Source organism: Nymphaea colorata, chromosome 4 (assembly GCF_008831285.2).
Source record: "Nymphaea colorata isolate Beijing-Zhang1983 chromosome 4, ASM883128v2, whole genome shotgun sequence".
Classification (NCBI taxonomy): Eukaryota; Viridiplantae; Streptophyta; class Magnoliopsida; order Nymphaeales; family Nymphaeaceae; genus Nymphaea; species Nymphaea colorata.
This window is the reverse complement of record NC_045141.1, coordinates 22,055,047-22,081,193: the sequence shown is the minus strand read 5'-3', so window position 1 is coordinate 22,081,193 and position 26,147 is coordinate 22,055,047. Positions and strand designations below refer to the sequence as shown.

The 26,147-nt window shown below is 40.4% G+C and overlaps 2 protein-coding genes across 3 annotated transcripts; both read left to right on the top strand.

Annotated features, from left to right (window-relative positions):
• The first annotated feature begins 510 nt into the window (after positions 1 to 510).
• LOC116252358 (secoisolariciresinol dehydrogenase-like) lies at positions 511 to 15,738 on the top strand. Of its 2 annotated transcripts, none has more exons than XM_050077505.1 (2): positions 511 to 564; positions 14,643 to 15,738. In XM_050077505.1, exons 1-2 carry the CDS (start codon positions 518 to 520, stop codon positions 15,442 to 15,444), a joined length of 849 nt encoding a protein of 282 aa, XP_049933462.1. In that variant the 5' UTR covers positions 511 to 517; the 3' UTR covers positions 15,445 to 15,738. The 2 variants fall into 2 exon arrangements, with proteins under 2 accessions (XP_049933462.1, XP_031482419.1); XM_031626559.2 differs by lacking the exon at positions 511 to 564 and adding an exon at positions 13,140 to 13,377 and having other exon boundaries at positions 14,643 to 15,729.
• Positions 15,739 to 21,930: 6,192 nt separating this feature from the next.
• Positions 21,931 to 24,411, top strand: LOC116253336 (secoisolariciresinol dehydrogenase-like). Its single transcript, XM_031628113.2, has 2 exons — positions 21,931 to 22,087; positions 23,313 to 24,411. Exons 1-2 carry the CDS (start codon positions 22,041 to 22,043, stop codon positions 24,112 to 24,114), a joined length of 849 nt encoding a protein of 282 aa, XP_031483973.1. The 5' UTR covers positions 21,931 to 22,040; the 3' UTR covers positions 24,115 to 24,411.
• Positions 24,412 to 26,147: the final 1,736 nt, after the last annotated feature.

The following is a 26,147-nucleotide window of genomic DNA, read 5'->3' as shown; positions in this document are numbered from 1 at the left end:
TATTTTGTGATAATCAAGCCGCAATGCACATAGCAGCCAATCCTGTGTTTCATGAGCAGACCAAGCATATTGAAATTGACTGCCATATTGTCAGAGATAAAATTCTAAGTGGAGAGATTCAAACTCAGTTTGTGCCTTCATCTCAGCAAGTTGCAGATGTGTTCACTAAGTCACTAGGACGAGAAGTGTTCCAAACATTAAGAAGCAAGTTGGCACTCTTCAATCCAGGAACGCCAACTTGAAGGGGAGTGTTGGAAAGATCTCAACTGATAAACTTTCCATAACAAAAATCTTGGTATCACAACAGTTTTGGTTCATCTTTATCAAGAGCTTGATCCAATCCCTACAAGATCTCTGTTATCTCATTGAGAGGCTTACCCAAAACTGTGTAACGTCAACTATAAATATGTTGGCCTGCCATGAATACAAAGTGTGATATTTTCTTCTTCTCTTTCTTTCTGTTCCTCACTTTCACAAGTTTATCAGAAGAGGAGGAAGGAAATTGAGGCCCCTTGATATGTCGGCAGAGATGAGCAACACGGTTCTTCCACCTTTTGTTCAAAGGTAAGTTCTTTAGAATCTCATCGTGCCAACTGAGGAATTACATTTAGTTTGAACATTATTCATCATGGGAATGTTGCGAAAGGCTGGTGAAAGGGTTTGATCAAGTTGAGCAGAGGATGCTGAAAAGAAAGCAAGAGGAACAGAGAAAAAGGAACAGTATATAAGAATACGATGCGATGCCATTCGAAACACGTACAAAAAATTGTTTATAAATATATGTGTGTGTGTGTGTGTGTTATACTTAGATCTGTCTATGTTTGTGTGTGTATACAAATTTGGATGGATGTTTTGTACATCATCTGTCAACGGAGAAAAGTGTTGAATCAGGTCACTCGGATGACTTGAAAGGAAAACTAGAGGCAGAAAATATCGACTCCTGCAGTGCATCAAAGTTAGATGGCTTCCAGTATCATGATTTTACATCCAAAATCTTGACCCACAGAATATGTTGTTTAATTAGTAAACTTTGTTGATTCCATCTGTTACGCCATATTAACTGGCGATTTCATTTTGCCTTGACGCACAGTAGAATGCACCGATCATATGTATAAGCAATATGGTAGGGAGTAGAAGCAGGGACTCATGAATCGGTTGAAGCTTGAGGATTAGGTCAACGCCGCCTTTTTATTTTCTTAGATCAACTCAAACCCCGATCTTGACGTTCATTTTGAAGCAAGTCTTGGTCATTTGATAGTCAATGTATAGCTTGTTGAGCTTGTCTCATGAACCGTTCGATTTGTATAATGTGGCGAGCTTGAACTCAGGTTATCATCGAGCTCGATGTTGTGATGTGGGTGCTTTTGGTGAACAGGAGATCATATAAAGGCAAATTAATCTTAAATCCAAGTGGGATTTGAGTTGATGAGACTACAACTTGAAATAAAGGTAATGGAAAGAAGGCAAATAAGGCATTAATTTGATAAACCAAAGTATATATTTTTTGTGGGCAGCGGACAAGCAGGCTCATGTTCACCTCAGTAACTTGTTCAGTCGAGTTGAGATGAACATGGTGCCAGTGAACCAATTCAAAGCGCCCCTTTGTTCAGCTCTAACTACTCCATTTCAAGGCCTTTGAAACCAATTCACAGTTTAGATGCTTTTGTAGACGTTTCTTTTTTTTCTTGTTGGTACCAACATTCAATCTGATAGAATACCATTCATGCTCGCAACGATGTCATCCGAGAGATGAAATCGATGGTGGAGATTTTAGATCTACATGGAAACGTAACAGTAGAACGATTCATGTTGAAGCCTTCCTCCCCAAAAGTATATTCTTTTCAAGTAATCTTGTGCATTTGGATTTTTTTTCCTACCTTCAGGCTGAAAGGCAGAGTAGCCATGGTAACTGGTGCGGCCGGTGGGATTGGCCTAGCTGCAGCCAAGCTCTTCCATCGCCATGGTGCCAAGGTTTTCATTGCTGACATCCAGGACGATCTAGGCCAGCAGGTTTGCAGTGAATTGAGTACAAAAGATCATGTCGCCGAGTATGTGCACTGTGATGTGACCAAGGAAGATGATATTCGCAGAGCCGTTGATACAGCAGTCAAGTTTCATGGGAAGCTTGATATTATGTTCAGCAATGTGGGCATTCTAGACACTTCATCTCTCGGGGTTAGTTTGGTGGACTATGACACATCCGAATTTGAGGGGATCATGAATGTGAATGTAGTTGGTATGTTCCTAGCTGCCAAGCATGCTGCAAGGGTGATGATCCCATCAAAGCAGGGCAGCATAATCCTGATGGCAAGCTGTGCCTCACTGATGGCTGGACTTGGTGGCCATGGCTATTGCACCTCCAAGCATGCAGTAGTGGGACTGACCAAGAGTTTGGCCACAGAACTGGGCAAGAATGGGATCAGAGTGAACTGCATTTCACCATATGCCATGTTCACACCCAGCGCAAGCCGCTCGTCGGGACTTAATGAAGCTGAGTTTTACAGTTGGACTGATCAGTTTACAAACTTAAAAGGGCTATCTCTTAAGGTAGATGACATAGCAGAAGCTGCACTCTATTTGGCCGGTGATGAGTCCAAGTACATCAGCGGACACAACCTTGTTGTAGATGGAGGGTTCAGTGTCTCTGATTCAGTTTGTAACTCATTCAGGGGATCTCCCTGATGGAGGGTTTAGTGTGTCCCTTTAACAATCTTAGTCTGTAGCGTTTCATAGGCTGTAATAAACACGAGCGTTTGTTGTTAATGCACGTCATGTTCAGTATGGTTTCATATTTTTATCGAGTCTAAGTCTGTTGGAGACACAGAGGTAATGCAAACTATTGTGAAAGGACAATTTAGAGTGGGGAAATTAATAACCTCAATATGAATAATCACCATTTAATTTCTTTATGTCTCTCCTTGCGCAAGCTAAAGCTGGGCACAACTGACTGATCAAATCCAAAGCCGGCTACTTATATTCCTTCCTCTTTAATGAAATATCAAAAATGTGTATTAGATTTGCAAATTGCATAGGTTCTTTGGCAAAACCTTCATCTCCATGTTAATAGCGCAATCACTTAACACAATCTTGTCTCTGCCACTGTTTTTAAATGTATAGAATGGTGATGAAATTCAATATGCTTTTGGTAACATGAGAACCGGAAATACTGGAAAATCGTTTGACATGTGCCAGCATGTTGGTTTCTTGATGTGGATCTCCCAATATTGCTGTATAAATTAAGATTGCTGCCTGCTGCATTACATCTGGTTTCCTATGAAGATAAAGCAGTTGAATTGTGCTCCTTTGAACCTTAAACTGTTGAACTGAATTCAAAATCAAACCCACAGGCAATCCTTTAGTCATTCACATATTTTATGACTTCAATAGTAGAGTGGGAGCTTTGCTGTCAGATGGAAGTTATAGTTCGGGCTCTATGAGCATCAGCACCAGGCTTCGCGCGCAGGGAGCAGTGGCCACGGCCTTTAGGACTTGAGTTGAACAACGAAGATAGACTGTTAGGAAAAATATCTAATTCGATTTCGATTGTAAGTTAGATATACTAGACCTCCAAACGAACTCCTGAACCATTCATCTACTTTGGCGATGGCAGCAATTGTCAATGACTTTTCTGCACTTCTTCATGGGATCGAGCACAATCTGAAGTTAAGTAGAACAAATTTCTTAAGCGGATTCAGTTCATATTTCTTCCGAGAAAAGGATATTCCATTCGCCAGTTCGGCCAGTAATCATACCGGGAAATCCTATGAAATTACGTGATTAACTTGTATACATTGAAGGGCGTTTTTAATAACGCAGACGGATTTCGTGGTACCTTGACGTCCTTCAACTAACCAGAACTCTCTGGTCCAGGCGAGCCAAACTCTCTCTATCCCCTTTAGAGCTATACGTCGGTTGAGTGTATATTTGCTCCTAAAAGGCTATGAAAGAAAAGATAGATAGAGAGCTTATATGTCATGACAGGATGGATCTGACCACATAAAGGGACATAGCCACATATTTTTCTATGATATGAAGATGATCCAACCGTCGACAAAATGACCGTGGAACATAGGACCCACCAATGTGAAGGAGAAAGTTGATATCGCCTCTTTGACTTTGCTAGAAGAAGCAGGTGAAAAGAAAGAAGCTTTAATTTCTCCTTCGGGTGAGTCAGCTAAAGAGGGGACCAAGTATACCACTTCACTGAAAGCTGGCCGGTAAACAAGTTTGGTCACCAGCTATTGGGGTGAGACAATAAATGGGTCATGCATTAAATTTCATAAATCTAATTTTTCGATCTTATATACGGATACGCACATAGTATTTTTGCTACCAAACGACCTTTTGAGCCTTCTTATTTTCTCTCTTAAAAGGACATGACATTGTGGCTATGAGGGAGTTGTGTTAGCAATTATGGAAAGGAGATCATCACAGATAGAGAAGATCAGTTACATAACAGCCAACGTCCTAATCTTTTGGTTAGCAATAAAGATGGCAACGATGTTGTTGCAACTATCACAGCGATAAGGGAAGATTCTGAAAACAAGGAAACCAAATCTTGGCAGGACAAGGAAGAAATCTTTTGTAACAAAGGCAGTAGCAAACTGCCTTATAGCTTAGATCCTTAACGCTATATATACCCTTCACGCCATCTGTACTAATCAATAAGAAAAGGAACTCTCTTGGCGTGTTTTCTCACCGTGGACGTAGGCTTTCTTAAGCTGAACCACGTTATATTTTGTGTTTGCTCTGCTCCTACTCTGTTTTTTTATATGGTATCAGAGCCAACGATGGCATCTATTTCATCTTCCTCCACGCTGGTACAGATTTCTTATCCTTATCCTTATTCTATCAACGTCTCCAACTTTGTTTCTCTTAAGCTGCGACCAGAGAACTTTCTTTTATGGAAGACACAGATTCTCGCTCTTATTGAAAGCCAAGATCTTCAAGGCTTTCTCACTGGAGACGTTGTTGCTCCTGCTGAATTCGTCATTGATGCAGCTGATCCTTTAGGCCAGAAAAGGACTGTTAATCCCCAGTTCACAGCTTGGAAGAAATCAGATCGCCTCGTCAAGGGATGGATAATCAGTACCTTGACTGAAAGTGCTCTTGGTCGAGTTGTTGGTCAAGAGACATCAAGGGACATTTGGAGCTCTCTTATGGATGCCTACTCTCGCAAGTCGAGAGAGAGAGAGTTTCACCTAACTCATTTGCTTACGTCTCTCAAAAAGGGTGATGATTCTGTTGATGAATACATCAACAAATCCAAAGCAATCTGTGATGATCTTGCTGCCATTGGGAAACCTGTTGATGATGGGGCGCGAGTTTATTGGCTGCTCCAAGGACTTGGTGATGGATATGAAGCCTTTGTCGCTGCCATGATTCGACCTCCTGCTCCATCCTATGAAGAAGTTGTTCCACTCCTTCAAAGTTTTGACACTCGCCTCAAAAGTCCCACGCCTCCTCTTATGGCTATGGTGAATCAACGTCAACCTAACCATGGTCATGGTCGCGGGCGCGGTCGCGGTCGCAACTACAATCATAATAGAGGACGCAATTACAATCAGTTTCAAATCAACGATTCCCACTTTCCCAAATCTGATGATAAGAAAAACAAAAGTGCTGTTGTTTGTCAAATATGCGGAAAAAAATATCATTCCGCTATTAAGTGCTTTGAACGTTTCAATCATGGTTATCAAGCAGAAGATGCTCAACAAGCCATGACTGCTCTATCTCTTGATGATGGAAACAACGCTGAATGGTTAGCTGACTCGGGAGCCTCCAGCCACATGACTGGCGATGCGGGTAAGATTTCTAACAAATCTATTTATCATGGTTCTGATCGTGTGATTATTGGAAATGGTAAATCTCTGCCCATAACTCATACTGGTCAAGGAAATTTGGTCGTTCATGGTTCTTATATTCCTCTCTCTAAAGTGTTATACGTTCCTCAATTGAAGAAAAATTTGTTGTCCGTAAGTCAAATAACTACAGATTTACCTTATACCTTTGAGTTTTCCTCTTCATCTTGCTGCTTAAAGGACAGGAGAACGGGCAAGACAGTGGCGCAAGGCAGTAAGAAAGATGGAGTTTACGTCATTGGAGATTCTAATGGCACCGTTAAAGATTCTAGTCATTTCCATGAAGCTTTCTTTTCATCCAGATTTAGGCGTGTTTCTGCTGATTTTTGGCACTCCAGGCTTGGTCATCCGCATTTTGGCGTCATCAAGTACCTTCATCAAAATAATTTAATTGACGTCAGTTCTTCAGTTCCTCAATCTACCATCTGTCACAGTTGTCAGTTAGGAAAAGCATGTAAACTTCCTTTTCTTGAAAGAGATAATAGTGCTATGGAAGTTTTTGGAAAAATTCATTCTGACTTATGGGGACCGGCACCTATTGCGTCGCATCTTGGGTATCGCTATTATGTTATTTTCATTGACGAGTGGTCACGATTTACATGGTTGTATCCATTAAAATGCAAGTCTGAATTTTTTTATTGTTTTGATCACTTTCGTACATTTGTCGAAACTCAGTTCAATACAAGAATAAAAATTTTTCAATCAGACATGGGAGGAGAATACACTAGTTCAAAATTTACTCAACTTTTGGGCAGTCTTGGCATCAAACAACAATTTTCCTGTGCTCATACGAAACAGCAAAACGGCATGGCCGAAAGAAAACATCGAAATATTACTGAGTTAGGCTTGACTATGCTTTTTCATTCTGGAGTTCCTAAACGTTTTTGGTTCGAAGCATTCAGCAGTGCAGTTTTTCTCATAAATCGTCTGCCTTCATCCTCCTTGAATATGGATTCGCCATACCTGAAATTTTTTGGTCGGCAACCTAAATATGATTTCCTGCGCATTTTTGGTTGTCGTTGCTTTCCATACTTAAGGGATTATGCAAAGGATAAACTTGAGCCCAGATCCCTTCCGTGTATCTTTCTTGGCTATAGTATACATCATAAAGGATACCGCTGCATGTATCCAGGGACAGGGAAGATTTTTGTTTCTCGTCATGTTTGCTTTGATGAACAGTATTTTCCATATAAGAATCCTGCAAAATTATATGATGGACATGGACTAACTCCGGATTTAATTTCTTTTGATGAATGGACTGAGTTGCATGATTCACACAGTCAAAAATCAGTGGCACATTCCCCATCCACCGTAGTTGATGATCAGCCTACTATTTATGAACAAAATGCTGGCCACTCTCAAGACATTCTCATACAGTCTTGTGCTGGAACGCCTCTTGACACTGCCCAAGAACAGCCAGCAGTCAATCATATAAGTTCAGATAGGTCTACTCATATGGATCAACATGAGGACGTCAATAATGTGCCACTGGAGACAGACCACCTTGCATGCCCTGAAGCAAATGTTCCAACTCAGACTTCTATGGATTCTATCGCTAGTCCTGTGAGAACCATGACCACCAGATCTATGGTGGGGACATATAAACCTAATCCAAGGTATGCTAATCTTCATATCTTATATGAGAACATTCCCAAACAACCCACTAATGTCAATCAAGCTTTGCATCACGCTGGATGGAAGAAAGCTATGGACGATGAGATGAAGGCTCTCATTGAAAATAGAACTTGGGTTTTAGTTCCTTATGACCACACGATGAACTTGGTTGGATCCAAATGGGTGTTTAAAACCAAGTTAAAATCCGACGGGACCCTAGACAAACTGAAGGCCAGACTTGTTGCTCGGGGATTCTCTCAAAAAGAGGGTATAGATTTTCATGAGACTTTTTCTCCGGTTGTGCGACAAACCACGGTTCGAATGGTTATCACTGTTGCTCTTGTTAAAGGATGGGCTCTTAGACAGCTGGATATTAAAAATGCTTTCTTGCATGGGATGATTCGTGAAGACGTGTACATGCGGCAACCCCCTGGATACATAGATGAATCCAAACCTGATCATGTCTGCAAATTACAGCGAGCCTTATATGGTTTGAAGCAGGCGTCACGAGCATGGTATGCCAGGTTAAGTACTTTTCTCCTTGATTATGGGTTTTCTATCAGTTTTGCCGATCCCTCCATGTTCACCTTGCATCAAGGACCTGTTACTCTCATACTTTTAATATATGTTGATGATATGATTCTAACGGGAAGCTGCTCTTTAGCCTTGCAAAAATTCGTTGATACTTTCTGCAGTGAGTTTCCTGTTAAGGATCTTGGTCGCCTAACTTATTTTTTAGGCGTTGAAGTTGCTTGGACAAATCAGGGCCTCATACTTTGTCAAACAAAGTATGCAAAGGATATTTTGGAAAAGGCTAAGATGGAAGACTCTAAGCCTTGTAATACTCCTATGAGTACAAAAATACATAAACTACAAGCAGAAGATAAGACTTTTGATGATGTTACCTTCTACAGGCAAGTTGTTGGTTCACTTCAGTATCTTTGTCTTACTCGTCCGGACATCTCGTTTGCCGTCAATTACATCAGCCAATTTATGCATGCCCCGTTACACTCTCACTTTCAAATGGTTAAACGTATTTTGCGTTATGTGAAAGGAACTCTACATTTTGGGCTTCAAATTTTGAAGCAAAGTACCTTGGATATATATGCCTTTTCAGATTCAGATTGGGCAGGTTGCTCCCATACCAGACGCTCAACCACCGGTTTCTGTATATACCTTGGTGCTAATTGCATTACTTGGAGTGCCAAGAAACAAAATACTGTTTCTCGATCCAGTGCTGAGGCTGAGTACCGAGTCATGGCGTCGACAGCAGCAGAGCTTACATGGGTTCAGTTCCTAATGAAAGACATAGGGATTCGAATAGATAAGGTTCCCTTGCTATATTGTGATAATAAAAGTTCCCTCTTTATGGCAGCAAACCCTGTAGCTCATGGAAGAAGCAAGCACATTCAAATTGATTTTCACTATGTTCGAGAACGTGTTGCTCAAAAACAGCTTGCAACAAAATTTATCTGTTCCAAAAATCAGATTGCGGACGTCTTTACCAAAAGTCTAGCCAAGCAAGTCTTCAACAACTTACGAAACAAACTCGGCCTTGTTCCACGGCCTAGTTTGAAGGGGAGTGTTAGCAATTATGGAAAGGAGATCATCACAGATAGAGAAGATCAGTTACATAACAGCCAACGTCCTAATCTTTTGGTTAGCAATAAAGATGGCAACGATGTTGTTGCAACTATCACAGCGATAAGGGAAGATTCTGAAAACAAGGAAACCAAATCTTGGCAGGACAAGGAAGAAATCTTTTGTAACAAAGGCAGTAGCAAACTGCCTTATAGCTTAGATCCTTAACGCTATATATACCCTTCACGCCATCTGTACTAATCAATAAGAAAAGGAACTCTCTTGGCGTGTTTTCTCACCGTGGACGTAGGCTTTCTTAAGCTGAACCACGTTATATTTTGTGTTTGCTCTGCTCCTACTCTGTTTTTCTATAAGTTGAAGACACTATATTGTGTGTTCCACCTCAAACAAACACCACCGTCTCAATTCCCTTGGTTTTGTCCAAGTAAGGCTTTGCAGTAGAGTTCATCGCCTCCTCAATAAAACAAAAGGAATAGAAGAAATTATTTAAGAGTTTGATAAATTAGGGTTGCCGGCTTTGTCAATCGTGATTTAAAATGTAAAACGATCATCACTCTTTGCACAAGGCTGATGCTATAAGTGTATGTACAACTTGAAGTTGCAGAGGGATACATGTGCACAAGCCAAACCAAGTTGCTTGTTCATTCCGAACACATGCCCGCGCCTCCCTACGTGCCATGAGTCCTCCTGCTGGTGGGTCCCACTCACCCGAGCGGCTCGAAACATGTGTTCGGTAGAACACATAACCTCAAAGATCCGAAAGCGGCTTCTGCAGGGTTTATGCAGTGACGGAACAAGAATTTTTTAGCTAAGGGGCATGTTGATTCAGTGACCCAGGTCTAATGTAGGAACCACATGCAACTGGATCTTGCACCAATTTTCGAAAAGGCTCACACCAGCCACAATGTAGCTCCACCACTGGGTCTTGGTCTCGGCCCGTCGGACGTCTAACTCTTTTCAAAGCAAAAGAACAGCTTTGGGACAATATGATCCGTAGTGTCCGGTGATGAAGAAGGAAGGAACTACTGGATTGAAGTAAAGTGGCTTGAGGAGAGAAGGGGGGCAGCAAAAGGGAACACATTATTGTGTCAAATCCATGTGCTGTGATATCATTGTCCTTCACGAATGGATAGAGGCGAGTCTGGACACATTCATAGCACAGGATATTATTTGAGTCATGAAGTACGGGGTCCGCACCATTTATAGCATCTGGCCGGCTTTTAGAAGTCTCAGTTCACAAATGAAATTTAGAAGGCTCAAATTTATAGTTTTGAAAATAAGGTAAAAATCCGATACATTAATTGGACTTTTTGAGAGTTTAAAGCCAATTAAACAGTTTTTAAGCTATCAACAATTTGGGGTCATGAAATTCAGTATGTGCATGCGTTGTGGTTCATGCGCGACTTATTTTCAGACTTCTACATTTGAGCCTTCGAAGTCTAATACAGAGCCAGAATTTTAAAAATCCCTAAGAATTTGATCGAACTGATCGAACTGACTGGACGGTATATATATATGTGTGTGTGTGTGTGTAAAATAGATGATTTCTGAAGTATTCATGTATATGTGCGTAAAATATTGAACATTAATTATATATGGTCACCAACGTGACATAAAAAATTGCACCAGAACCCAACATTTAATGCGCTTTCCACTAGAACATGCTGATGGTGGTGGCATTAAATGGAGCCACTGTATTGGATTGACTTTAGTTCTCCTTGGCGTTATTCTGGAATTGTTTTGGAACTCTTTGCGCTAGTTGATATGAAATCTTATCAAGGCTTTCTTTTGAAAAGTCTATAAATTAAATAATTTTTTTCCTACTTTTTGTTTATAAGTTCTAGCAAGTTAACTTTTATAGTTTTTCCCATAGGGTTGCACTTTTGTTTTCATAAAGCTTGTCAACAATTTTTGAAGTAAATGCTCGTTAATTTGGACAAATGAAAAATAACTAAAACAATAAAAATGTAATCTAATGATGGATGGCAGTTTAAAACTTTTATTTCTTAAGTTAATCAAAGGAGAATTTACGAATTGGCAGGTTTCGTCAAAAGGTAATTTTCATTAAAAAAATTGCAAAGGGTGTTTGTTTTTTCAAAATTATAAGCAAAAAAGTACACCCAAAAAATAAAAATTTCTTCAATTATGTTTTAAGCGTATAAATTTACTTTTGCAGGTTGTAGGCAACAGTAGTTGATAGGCAGTTAGTTTCTATTTTAAAGTGTTAGAAACATCACCTTCATATTTTTATAAAAAAAAAAGTCATTAATATGCAAATTGAAGTGCAGTGACGGCAGCACTTTGAGGTTAGATGACAACTTGGGTTCTGTCGGATAGTGGGTTTCCCTCACTCACCCAAAAATGATGTGAAACTGGTATTATAACGATATTGTCTCACTCTAACTATTGGAGTTTCAAATTTTACCATATAATCACGATGACCATAATGATGATTCTCATTTGATGATTGACTATTAACAAGAAGAAGAACAATGTGAACAAACCAATACAACTTAGTGGCCATATTTAATGCCAGTTACTCTATCAGGAAACATAGAAGCCAATGCAGTAGACTGCATTCGATGGCGTTATAGTCAATTTAGACGATATTTAAAGACTGAATATAATGAGTAGAGTAATTTGCATAACTGCTCAGCTTATATAAACAAATAATACATGGGTACATGTCTGATGAACAGTGAGTGCTAAAACATATTTAAAAGAACCATCCTACTCTTAATAAAACATCAATAAAGAAAAAATGAAGAAATAAATTTTATATCTTTAAATAAATGCTTCCGCAATTTCACACCTCCCTGTCTCTCCACCCAACCCGGGTTGGTTGGCTTTTTCAATGTTGTAAATCCGGGGTGAGTGGGAGGGTAAGAACGTGTCTTGTAGAGACACAATTCTATGGTTCTACAGAGAACCCCTTATTCCCATATGATGCATTGCTTGTTTTTAGAGCGAAAGGGTGCCCACTGCCCACTCATTAGGTTAGTGATTCTTTCCTTTATGTGCTGTTGACACCTCCAACACATAAAATGAAGACTAGCAGTTTACCAACCTTCATCTTGCACCAAGTTTGTCAAAAAGTCTCTCTCCACCATGTGTGTCTTTGGTGACCTCCCCTCTCCTTACAATCTTTTGGGGCACAAGATGTTGATATTGAGCATTCAAAATGAAGACTAACTGTTTGATGCACTTGCACCTATGATTGTCGTAAGTTGTTGTAGAGAAACCGTGGGCTGTTGGAGTTGCAATAAGCCGGAGCACACCGTGATCTTCAAGCCACCAATCGTTGGTCAAGTGAAAAACCTTCGGGTTTTGAGAAGAGGCATTAGTCTGCCAACACTTGTCTCAACCGGTTGCACCTCTAAAGTTCTCTCTCTCCACCTTGTTTCTGCAATGGCACATGAAAAATCAAAAGGCTAGAATGACTACCGTGTCACAAATTGCACCAGAAGCCAATACCTAATACACTTTACTACAAAACGGAGGTGTCGGTGGCATTAAAATAATGCCACTTTGTTGCATTGACTTCTCCTTGTGCTATGCATGATGAAGATAATGATGATAATAGTGAGAATTGATGTATAGACATATTTTTTAAATAAATGCCTTCTCAAGTTCACATTTCCCTCTCCCTCCAAGTTGGTTGGTGGGCTTTTGGAATGGTGCAAATCTCTCCACCTTTCGGGTGAGCGGGGGAGATCCACGTCCCATAAGCGCTGATTTTTCTACTAACGCGTGGTCTTTATATGGCATTTGATTTTGGTGTACTAGATTCTGCGGAAACTCTTGCTCACTCCACCATGTTTCCGTGGCGCCCCCGTCTCTCCTTTCCTTTTTAGAGCACACGATGTTTGACGTATATCTACAATTCAAACGAAGACCGGCTGACTACCGACCCTCATCCCGAGCTGGTACGCCAGAACTCTCTCTCTTCACTTACCACCTTTCTTCTGTAATGGCACTTTAAAAATAAAAAAGCTAAGATGCTAGAACAATCCAAAAAACGCAAACTGTAGAAAGTAATTACAAGTCAGGTGCGTCCCGACAATTTTTCTAAATAGTAGAACCGAATTGCCCACCTCTGACCTATTAATCGTTAATGCCGTGCTCGAGAAAAAGATCGGTATTAACGAAAGAAAATTGAATGCTGGTGCACTGGTGTAACGTATAAAAGAGGAGGAGGAGAAGGAAGAGGGGGAGGAGGAGGACAAGGAGGAAGGGACTCGAGGCCCCTTGATATGTCGGCAGAGATGAGCAACACGGTTCTTCCACCTTTTGTTCAAAGGTAAGTTCTTTAGAATCTCATCGTGCCAACTGAGGAATTACATTTAGTTTGAACATTATTCATCATGGGAATGTTGCGAAAGGCTGGTGAAAGGGTTTGATCAAGTTGAGCAGAGGATGCTGAAAAGAAAGAAAAAAGAACAGTGTGTAAGAATACGATGTGATTCGAAACACATACAACTATTTTTGGGTCTGTCCGTGTTTCTGTGTGTGTACAAATTTGGATGAATGTTTTGTACATCATCTGTCGACGGAGATAAGTTTGAATCACGTCACCCGGATGACTTGAAAGGAAAACTAGAGGCAGAAAATATCGACTCCAACAGTGCATCAAAGTTTGGTGGCTTCCAGTATCGTGATTTTACTTCAAAAATCGTGACCCACAGAATATGTTGTTTAATGAGTAAACTTTTGCTGATTCCATCTGTTACGCCATAATGAATGGCGATTTCATTTTGCCTTGGCGCACAGTAGAATGCACGGATCATATGTATAAGAAATATGGTAGGGAGTAGAAGCAGGGAAGCCTGAATCGGTTGAAGCTTGGGGGGTTAGGTCAACACTGCCTTTTTATTTTCTTAGATCAAGTCAAACCCTGATCTTGACGTTCATTTTGAAGCAAGCCTGAATCATTTGATAGTCAATGTATATAGCTTGTTGAGCTTGTCTCATGAACTGTTCGATGTTATATAATGTGGCGAGCTTGAACTCAAGTTATCATCGAGCTCGATGTTGTGATATGAGTATTTTTAGTGAACAGGAGATCATATAAAGACAAATTAATCTTAAATCCAAGTGGGGTTTGAGTTGATGAGACTACAACTTGAAATAAAGGTAATGGAAAGAAGGCAAATAAGGCATTAATTTGATAAACGAAAGTATATATTTCTGTGGGCAGCAGACAAGTAGGCTTATGTTCACCTCATTAACTTGTTCAATCGAGTTGTGATGAACATGGTGCGAGCTGAACCAATTCAAAGCGCCACTTTGATCAGCTCTAACTATTCCATTTCAAGTTATTGAAACCAATTCACAGTTTAGATGCTCTTCTAGATGTTTCTTTTTTTGCTTGTTGGTGCCAACATTCAATATGACGCAATTTCATTTCATGCTCGCAACGATGTCATCGGAGAGATGAAATCGATGGTGGAGATGTTAGATCCACTTGAAAACGTACCAGCAGAACGATTCATGTAAAAGCTTTCCTCCTCAAAAGTACATTCTTTTCAAGTAATCTAGTGCATTTGGATTTTTTCCTACCTTCAGGCTGAAAGGCAGAGTAGCCATAGTGACTGGTGCAGCCGGTGGGATTGGCCTAGCTGTAGCCAAGCTCTTCCATCGCCATGGTGCCAAGGTATTCATTGCTGACATCCAGGACGATCTTGGCCGGCATGTTTGCAGTGAATTGAGTACAAAAGAAGATCACGTCGCCGAGTATGTGCACTGTGATGTGACCAAGGAAGATGATATTCGCAGAGCCGTTGATACAGCAGTCAAGGTGCATGGGAGGCTTGATATTATGTTCAGCAATGTGGGCATTGCAGAAACTAACTATCCCATGCCTAGTTTGGTGGACTATGACGCATCCAAATTTGATGGAATCATGAATGTGAATGTAGTTGGTATGTTTCTAGCTGCCAAGCATGCTGCAAGGATAATGATCCCAGCAAAGCAGGGCAGCATAATCCTGATGGCAAGCTGTGCCTCACTGATGGCTGGACTTGGTGGCCATGGCTATTGCACCTCAAAGCATGCAGTAGTGGGACTGACCAAGAGTTTGGCCACAGAACTGGGCATGAATGGGATCCGAGTGAACTGCATTTCACCATATGTCATGTTCACACCCGGCTCAAGCCGCTTGATGGGACGTGATGAAGCTGAGATTCACAGTTGGGCTGATCAGTTTGCAAACTTAAAAGGGCTATCTCTTAAGGTAGATGACGTGGCAGAAGCTGCACTCTATTTGGCTGGTGATGAGTCCAAGTACATCAGCGGACACAACCTTGTTGTAGATGGAGGGTTCAGTGTCTCTGATTCAGCTTGTAACTCATTCAGGGTAACTCCCTGATGGAGGGTTTAGTGTGTCCCTTTGACAATCTTAGCCTGTACTGTTTCATAGGCTGTAATAACTCATAAACACGGGCGTTTGTTGTTAATGCATGTCATGTTCAGTATGGTTTCACATTGTTATCGAGTCTAACTCTGTTGGAGACACAGAGGTAATGCAAACTATTGTGAAAGGACAATTTAGAGTGGGGAAATTAATAACCTCAGCATGAATAATCACCATTTAATTTCTTTGTGTCTCTCCTTGCGCAAGCTAAAGCTGGGCAGAACTGCCTGTTCAAATCCAAAGCCGGCTACTTGTATTCCTTCTTCTTTAATGAAATATCAAAAATATGCGCAACAGTGATCTGAATTTTATTAGATTTGCAAATTGCATAGGTTCTTTGGCAAAACCTTCATCTCCTTGTTAATAGGGCAATCGCTTTACACAATCTTGTCTCTGCCACTGTTTTTAAATGTATAGAATGGTGATGAACTTCAATATGCATTTGGTAACATGAGAACCGGAAATACTGGTTATGAAAATCGTTTGACATGTGCCAGCATGTTAGTTTCTTGATGTGGATCTCCCAATATTGCTGTATAAATTAAGATGGGCAGCCTGCTGCATTACATCCGGTTTCCTATGAAGATAGAGCAGCTGAATTTTTCTCCTTTGAACCTCAAACTCTTGAACTGAATTCAAAATCAAAGCCACAGGTAATCCTTTTGTCATTCACATATTTGATTGCATCGATTTTATGACTTTAATAGTAGAGTGGGAGCTTCGCTGTCAGATGGAAGTTATAGTTCGGGCTCTATGAGCATCAGCACCAGGCTTTGAGCGCAGGGAGCAGTGGCCACGGCCTTTACGACTTGAGTTGAACAACTGACAGACTGTCAGGAAATATATCTAACTCGATTGTAAGTTGGATATACTAGTCCTCCAAACGAACTCCTGAACCATTCATCTACTTTGACGACGGCAGCATTCGTCAATGACTTTTCTGCACTTCTTCTTGGCCATCGAGCACAATATGAAGTTAAGTACAACAAACTTCTTAAGCGGATTCAGTTTGTATTTCGTCCGAGAAATGGAGATCCCATTCGCCTGTTCGACCAGTAATCATACCAGGAAATCTTATGAAATTACACGATTAACTTGTATAGATTGAAGGGCGTTTCTAATCACGCAGACGGATTTCATGGTACCGTGACGTCCTTCAACTAACCAGAACTCTCTGGTCCAGGCGAGCCAAACTCTCTCCATCCCCTTTAGAGCTATACGTCGGTTGAGTGTATATTTCCTCCTTAAGCTCTTTGCTTTGATCTCAAAATGATGCATGCCGCCCATAAAGGGACATAGCCACATATTTTTCTATGATATGAAGATGATCCAACCGTCGACAAAATGACTGTGGAACACAGGACCCACCAATGTGAAGGAGAAAGTTGAGATCGCCTCTTTGACTTTGCTAGAAGAAGCAGGTGAAAAGAAAGAAGCTTTAATTTCTCCTTCGGGTGAGTCGGCTAAAGAGGGGACCAAGTATACCACCTTCACTGAAAGCTGGCCGGTAAACAAGTTTGGTCACCAGCTATTGGGGTGAGACATCATGCATTAAATTTCATAAATCTGTTTCAATTTTTCGATCAAATATATGGGATACGTACATAGCATTTCTGCTACCAAACGACTCTTTGACGACAGGACATTGTGGCTATGAGGGAGTTGAAGACACTATATTGTGTGTTCCACCTCAAACAAACACCACCGTCTCAATCCCCATGGTATCGTCCTAGTAAGGCTTTGCAGTAGAGCTCATCGCCTCCTCAATAAAACAAAAAGAGTAGAAGAAATTATTTAGGAGTTCGATAAATTAGGGTTGCTGGCTTTGTCAATCGTGATTTAAAATGTACAATGATCATCACTCTTTGCACAAGACTGATGCTATGAGTTGCAGAGGGATACATGTGCACAAGCCAAACCAAGTTGCTTGTTCATTCCGAACACATGCCTGCGCCCCCCTACGTGCCATGAGTCCTCCTGCTGGTGGGTCCCACTCACCCGAGCGGCTCGGAACATGTGTTCGGTAGAACACATAACCTCAAAGATCCCAAAGCCCCTTCTGTAGGGTTCATGCAGTGATGGAACTAGAATCTTTTGGCTGAGGGGCATTTTGATTCACCCACCCAGGTCTGATGTAGGAATGACAGGCAACTGGATCTTGCAATTGAATTTTCAAAGAGGTTCAACTGGGTCGGTCTGGGTCTCCGACGTCAAACTCTTTTGAAAGCAAAAGAACAGCTTTGGGACTATATGATCCAAAATAATGTGCAGACCGATGATGAAGAAGGCAGGGACTACTGGATTTAAGTAAAGTGGCTTGAGGTGAAAAGGGAGGCAGCAAAAGGGAACACATTATTGTGTCAAATCCATGTGCTGTGATATCATTGTCCTTCACGAATGTATAGAGGCGAGTCTGGACACATTCATAAAAGATGGCTTGTTCTTTTCAGGCATCACAAGGCTCTTGGTGAAGCATCGCGCTCTGATTCGTGGATCACACCGCAAGATTTGGCTGCCCCTGCAGCATCTTCAATGACATTCAACTGAGATACGGAGGGAGTGTACACCATTTATAGCATCTGGCCGGCTTTTAGAAGTTTCAGTTCACAAATGAAATTTAGAAGGTTCAAATTTATAGGTTTGAAAATAAGGTAAAAATCTGATACATTAATTGGATTTTTGAGAATTTAAAGTCAATTAAACAGTTTTAAAGCTATCAAAAATTTGGGGTCATGAAATTCAGTATGTGCATGCGTTGCGTTTCATGCGCGACTTGTTTGAGATTCGAAGTCTATTACAGAGCCAGAATTTTAAAAATACCTAAGAATTTGATCGAACTGACTGGATGGTGTTTGACAGCAAAAAATGGAGGGACGCTGCGCTCAAGTATCTAGAAAATCGAAAAACTACAGCAATTTCCCGCGACCAGCATTGTCAGATCTGGTGTCAGAAAACAACGATTAAGAGCTCCTTGGATTCTTCTGCTTCTTCTGTAGATTATGCCTGTAAAATTTCATAATTTTTTGAATAGTCTATAAAAAGATATGGATTTTTTAATGACTGTCTATTGCTGGAGTGTTTTCTGCGACAGAAAATCTAAAAACTAAATCGGATTCCGGCGACCGGCGCTGCTAGCTCCAGTGTCGAAAAATAACGATAAGCACTAGTTGGATTCGCCTGCTTCTGAGGATTACTCTTATAAAATATCATAATTTTTGGATAAGCGGTTGAGGAGATACTGATTTTTGAGTGACTGCCTGTTGCTGGAATGCTTTCCTGTGAAACCAAAAACTGAATAGTATTCCGACGGCCGGCGCTATCAGTTCCATTGTGAGAAATTGTCGAGCAAGAGATCGTTGGATTCATCTCTTTCTGAAGATTATCTCGGTAAAATTTTATAATTTTTCTGATTGAAATACGAAGAAGAGGGAGGTGCTCCCGTGAGAGGATTGAAAGACCAGCGAGAAATGAGAAGAAGGCTAAGATTCGACCAAATTTATATCAAATATAGAAAATTACAAGAATGGTCCACCTTAATAGTGTAGTTTTTGTAAAAGCATTCATATTTTTCAGATATTCATGCCGCAACGTTTTTGCTAAAAAAAAATTCAAGAAGAGGCATGTGAAAGTTATTTTCAGCATGAGCTGGATATTTCATACGAAATAACGAATTGGTATCCTCTAAGTCCTTAAAATGTCCAAAAGAAGGTTTTTATTAAATTATTTGCAATTTCGGTGAAAAAGTGAAATATTATGATTATGTTGTATTGTTCTTTAATGCCCTTAATTTTGTTTAAAATTTCAAAAAAAGGGTTCTGAGATCTCTTGTTTCTATATAATTATTACAATATTATTATTTGTGAAACTATGTATTGTTGCATGTTTACTCGACTTTGTTCTGTTGCCATTAAATCCAGTTATAAAATGGCTTATTTTTGTTGTCTAAGAAACTGAGCCTAAGGGCGGTTTTTGTGAGAGGAAATAAACGATGTCTAATGATGAGAAACCCTCACATTTGGAATTCGAAGGCGAAACGTGGACTGTGTGCAATGGTTTATGCGAGTACGAGTTTATGTTTTTGCCCAGTGTTTGGTTTTGTCCCAGAAGGTAGTGACGCGCGTGAGTTAACTGTTGTCGCACACTCCTCGGTCTGTACCAGAGGACCCACAGGGTATTGGGCGGCACAAGGGCCCGGGGTTCTGTTCTGTTTCTGTTGAGAAGCGAGGCGTCTCCTGGCCCCTCAAACCGGGTTCCTAGAGGGGTCATGCCACTGCAACGGCGATCTGGGATATCTCAGGAGGCTTCACTGCAGGTACCCTCGATCTGTTGGATCGCCTGGTGAAGATATGTTCTGTTCTGCTCGTGAGTTGTGCCCACGGGGATTTCTATTGTTGCTCGGCACGATGACCATGATATTGTCAGAGAACCACGGTTGGAAGCCTATGAAATTTTGGAGGTTGTGCACACGTCATTTTGTTTTTTATAATGTGACGTACTGCAATAAATGTTAAGTTTTGGAGTCTTATGGTTGTGGTTCATAAGGCCTTTATATGAATTTGTGTTACAAAATCAAATATTATTTTGTTGGGTCATGTTTCATTCATGGTTGAAATTTTTTCATACTCAGAGGAATTCTTACCCTTCTTTCTATTTCTACAGGTAGTTCTTGAGAGTTTGTAGCTATTAGATCGACCTCCTCAGGCTTGTGATGGATGGGCATTGACAATCTGGACACGGCGTCGGTTTTGGGATTTGTGGTTAATTTAGTTGTTTGGGTTCAAGTATTTTGCTTTTGAAATAAACTAATGTGTTTGATTTGTTTAAGTTTTGGTCATGACTACTCAATGTTACTTTCGCTATTATATATAAAAGAGAAAAAAAAATTGGTATCAAAAATTGGGTCGTGACAGCATTCCTTTTTCAAAATAATAAAAAATAGTACAATAGATAAAATTAATTTTTTGGGTTGTAGGCAGCAGGTAAATAGGAAAGCCGTCTCAATTTTAAAGCATATGAAACATCTGTATTATAAAAAAAAGTCATTAATATGCAAATTAAAGTGCAGCGAGTGCAGCAACTTGAGCAACTTGAGACATTCAAAACAAGTCCTATATCTTATAGAACAAGAGGTTAAGTGACAGCTTGGGTTTTGTCTACTAATGGTTTCCCTCACTCACCCAAAAATGACTTGAAACTGGTATTAAAACGAAATTGTCACTCTAAATATTGGAGTTTTGCATTTTATGATATAATCATGATGGCCATAATGATGATTCTTATTTGATGATTGACTATTAACAAGAAGAAGAACAATGTGAACAAGCCAATGCAAGTTAGAGGCCCTATTTTATGCCATTTAAAAACAAGGAAGCCAATGCAGTAGACTGCATTCGATGGCATTATAGTCAATTTAGATGATATTTAAAGACTGAATATAAGGAGAAGAGTAATTTACATAACTGCTCAACTTTGACGTATATAATCGAATAATACATGGGTACATGTCTGATGAAAAGAGAGTGCTAAAACATATTTAAAAGAACTATCCCACTCTTAATAAAACATTAATAAAGAAAAAATGAAGAAATAAATTTTGTATCTTTAAATAAATGCTTCGGCAATTTCACACCTCCCTGTCTCTCCACCCAACCTGGGTTCGTTGGCTTTTTCAATGTTGAAAATCCGGGGTGAGGGGGAGGGTCAAAACGTCTCTTGTAGAGACCTAATTCTATGGTTCTACCGAACCCTTTATGGGTTATTTCCATATGATGCATAGCTTGCTTTTAAAGCCAAAATATGCACACTCGTTATGTGTTTCAACTTGGAGGTTAATACCAACACAGAGAACGAAGACTAGCAATCTATCAACCTTCATCTTGCACCAATTTTGTCGAAAATTCTCTGTCCACCATGTTTTTTTGGTCACTTCCCTTCTCTTTATAATCTTTTGAAGCACAGAATGTTGATATTAAGCACTCAAAATGAAAACTAGCCATCTACAAGACTTTGGTTGCACCTCTCAAGCTCTCTCTCTCTTTCTCTCTCCACCTTCATTGCACTTGAAAAATCAAAAAGCTAAAATGAACCAAAAAAGGCTTAACTGTGAAAAGCTATTTACGTCCAAAGGTGCATTTGAGAGACTTTCCCGTCAATTTGTGCAGCCGAAGGGCCACCTCTGACCTATTAAATGCCATCCACTGTCCAAGATTCTGGAAATTGAGCCGTCCATAGCATCTATTTAGAAAATGATCGGTCTTTCTTTAACAAAAGAAAATTGATTGCTGGTGCAGTTGTCTAACATAAAACAGTAGGCGGAGAAGGTGGAGGAAGGGTTCGAGGCCACTTGATATGTGGGCGTTGTCTTTCTTAACAAATGAACATTGAACACTGGTGCATTTGACTAACATATAAAAGAGGAGGAGGAGGAGGAAGAGACTCGAGGCCCCTTTATATGTCCTCAGAGACGCCTTTCTTAACAAAAGAAAGTTGAATGCTGGTGAATTTGTCTAACATATAAAAAAGGAGGAGGAAGGAAATTGAGGCCCCTTGATATGTCGGCAGAGATGAGCAACACGGTTCTTCCACCTCTTGTTCAAAGGTAAGTTCTTTAGAATCTCATCGTGCCAACTGAGGAATTACATTTAGTTTGTACTTTATTCATCCAAGGAATGTCGCGAAAGGCTGGTGAAAGGGTTTGATCAAGTTGAGCAAAGGATGCTGAAAAGAAAGAAAAAAGAACAGTATATAAGAATACGATGCGATGCGATTCGAAACACGTACAAAAATTGTTTATAAACATGTGTATGTGTGTGTGTTATACTTAGTATATAGATCTGTCTGTGTTTGTGTGTGTATTAAAATTTGGGTGGATGTTTTGTACATCATCTGTCAACGGAGATATGTGTTGAATCAGGTCACTCGGATGGGTTGAGAGGAAAACTGGAGGCAGAAAATATCGACTCCTGCAGTGCATCAAACTTCCAGTGTCATCATGATTTCACTTCCAAAATCTTGACCCACAGAATATGTTGTTTAATGAGTAACCTTTTGCTGATTCCATCGGTTACGCCATGTGTTGAGTGGCGATTTCATTTTCCCGGATCAACTCAAACCACGATCATGACGTTCATTCTGAGGCGAGCCTGAGTCATTTGATAGTGAACATATAGCTTGTTGAAATCCTCTTCGATTCAAGGCGCCACTTTGTTCAACTCCCAGGCCTAGACTGCGTGCGCGTGCATCCATCGACTGTTTTTGTGGGTCGAGTTACTCCATTTCCAGGCCATAAAATTAATTCACGGTTTAGATGTCCTTATAAGGTTTTTTTTTCTTTTTTGCTTGTAAGTACCATACTAAAAAAATAGAAATAAATTAGTTGTTAAACTTTACAAAATGGTTAAAAAAATCCCAAAACCGTTTTTTCCGGTTGTGTTTAGGCATTTTTCTGCTTGTTTTAATTTTTTTTTATGTTTGTGCTATTAGTTCTCACTAATTTTATTTTAATAGGATTCGTTATTTTTTAAAAAAAATACCATTTTTTTCTCTTATTTTTCCTGTTTTTTCAAGTTCACCGTACTATAAATGAGAAGAAGCTCGCCACAGAACTCGATAATGGTTTTTATGGCTATGGTTGGTACCGATGTTCAATATGACAGAATACCATCCATGCGCGCAACGAGGTCATCCGACAGATGAAATCGATGGTGGAGATGTTAGATCTACTTGAGAACGTACCGGCTGAAGTATTCATGCAGAAGCCTTCCTCCCCAAAAGTACATTCTTTTCAAGTAAACTTGTGCATTTGGATTTTTCCTTACCTTCAGGCTGAAAGGCAGAGTAGCCATAGTAACTGGTGCGACCGCTGGGACTGGCCTGGCTGCAGCCAAGCTCTTCCACCGCCATGGTGCCAAGGTATTCATTGCTGACATCCAGGACGATCTAGGCCGGCATGTTTGCAGTGAATTGAGTACAAAAGAAGATCACGTCGCCGAGTATGTGCACTGTGATGTGACCAAGGATGATGATATTCGCAGAGCCGTTGATACAGCAGTCAAGGTGCATGGGAGGCCTGATATTATGTTCAGCAATGTGGGCATTGCAGAAACCAACTCTCCCATGCCTAGTTTGGTGGACTATGACGCATCCAAATTTGAGGGACTCATGAATGTGAATGTAGTTGGTATGTTCCGAGCTGCCAAGCATGCTGCAAGGATGATGATCCCGGCGAAGCGAGGCAGCATAATCCTGACGGCAAGCTGTGCATCACTGATGGCTGGCCTTGGTGGCCATGGCTATTGCACCTCCAAGCATGCAGTAGTGGGACTGACCAAAAGTTTGGCCACAGAACTGGGAAAGTATGGGATCAGAGTTAACTGCATTTCACCACATGCCGTGTTCACATCCAACACAACGCGCTTCTTTGGACTTGATGAAGCTGAGTTTCACAGTTGGGCTGATCAGTTTGCAAACTTAAAAGGGCTATCTCTTAAGGTAGATGACACAGCAGAAGCTGCACTCCATTTGGCTGGTGATGAGTCCAAGTACATCAGCGGACACAACCTTGTTGTAGATGGAGGGTTCAGCGTCTCTGATTCAGCTTGTAACTCATTCAGGACAACTCCATGATGGAGGGTTCAGTGTGTTCCTTTGACAATCTTAGCCTGTTGTGTTTCACAGGCTGAGTAATAACTACTAAACACGAGCATTTGTTGTTAATGCACGTCATGTTCGGTATGGTTTCATATTGTTATCGAGTCTAAGTCTGTTGGAGACACAGAAGGAATGCAGACTATTGTGATAGTACAATCGAGAGGGAGAATAACCTCAACAAGAATAATCACCATTTAATCTCCTTATGTCTCTCCTTGCCCAAGCTAAAGTTGGGCAGAACTGCCTGATCAAATCCAAAGGCAGCTACTTATATTACCCCCTCTTTAATGGGATATCAAAAATATGCCCACCAGTTATCTGAATTTTATGAGATTTGCATTTGTTCTTTGGCAAAACCTTCAACACCATGTCAATATCTTGTCTCTGCCACAGTGCCACCGCTTTTTAAGCATATAGAATAGTAAAATGTGCTTTTGCTAACTTGAGAACCGGAAATACTTTTTATGAAAACAGTTTGACACGTCGTCGCCAGAATGTCAGTTTTTTCGGGTTGAGTTTGATGTAAATCTCTTAATATTGCTCTACAAGGATGGCTACACGCTGCAATATATCTGGCTTCCGATGATGAAAGAGCAGTTGAGTTTTGGTTCTTCACCTCAAACCACAGCTCTTGAACTGAAAAAAAAGTTGAACCACAGGTAGTCAATTAATAATTCGCAAAACCAACCAATTGAAGGTGATGTTCACCAGATCTCGTAATCCTGTTTCGCGCCAGGATTGCACGAAACACATTTGATTGCATCGATTTGATGCATTTATATATAGTTGCACTTTTCACATAAGTCGAAGCATGCGTAGGCTCTGAGTGCAGGGAGCAGTAGCCACGGGCTTTACGACTTGAGTTGAACAACTATGGTAGACTATTAGGAAATATGATATGTAATTCTATTGTAACTCAGATGCAACCAATCTCCTGAAATATTCGTCGACTTTGGCATAACCAGCTATCATCAATGACTTCTCTGCACTTTTTCATGGGCATCGAGCACAATCTGAAATTATACAACAAACTTATTAAGCGGATTCAGCTCATATTTCTTCTGATAAAGGGAGATCACATTCACCAGTTGATCAAGGGCGTTTTTAATCACACAGATGGATTTCCTGGTAACTTGACGTCCTTCATCTAACCAGAACTCCCAAGTCCAGGCAAGCCAAACGCTCTCTATCCCCTCAGAGCTATACCTTGGTTGAGTGTATATGTGCCCCTAAAAGGCTATGAAATAAAAGAAATATAGAGAACTTATCTGTCATGACCGGATGGACCTGACCACGTTACCATCATGGACTCAAAAAGGTTCATGAAAGTTGTTAAATTTAGTATAAAATTGAAAATTGTAAAGCTTTGTTGTGCTGTCTTGAACGTTGAACCAAGAAGTCGCATACTCTAAACGACTAGATTTTTCAACGTTCAAGACAGCAAGCACGTCTCTCTTCTTCCCTTCCTTGTTTAGCACTCCCTAATTAGGCTTTTCTTTTCCTACCGTTGAAAACTAAACGTTGTAAATTCTTTGTATATTTATTACCATTTAATGAAAGGGGAAAAAAATAACTCGCCATTCCTGCCCAACGCCCGTCTCTCTCTTCTCTCACGTTCTCCATGAAGGAATTCCACATGGTATGAGAGCATTGAATGGCAGAACGTGTACATATGGAGATCAATAATGGCTGTCCGTCTGGTGATGATGCAGATCTCAACATCAATGGTGCCGATATCCAGGTGCTATCTGATCCCTTTTATATTCATCATTCCGATAATCCTGGAAATGCTTTGGTGTCTCAAAGTTTTAATGGAGAAAATTATGGAACATGGAGTAGAGCCATGGTAATGGCCCTCTCAGCAAAAAATAAGTTCGGCTTCATAGATGGTTCAATTATAGAACCAAACAAGAGTGATCCTAACCATCGTATGTGGGTTAGATGTAATAATCTTGTATTATCTTGGATCTTGAATTCTGTCACTAAGGATATTTTAGCAAGCATCATAT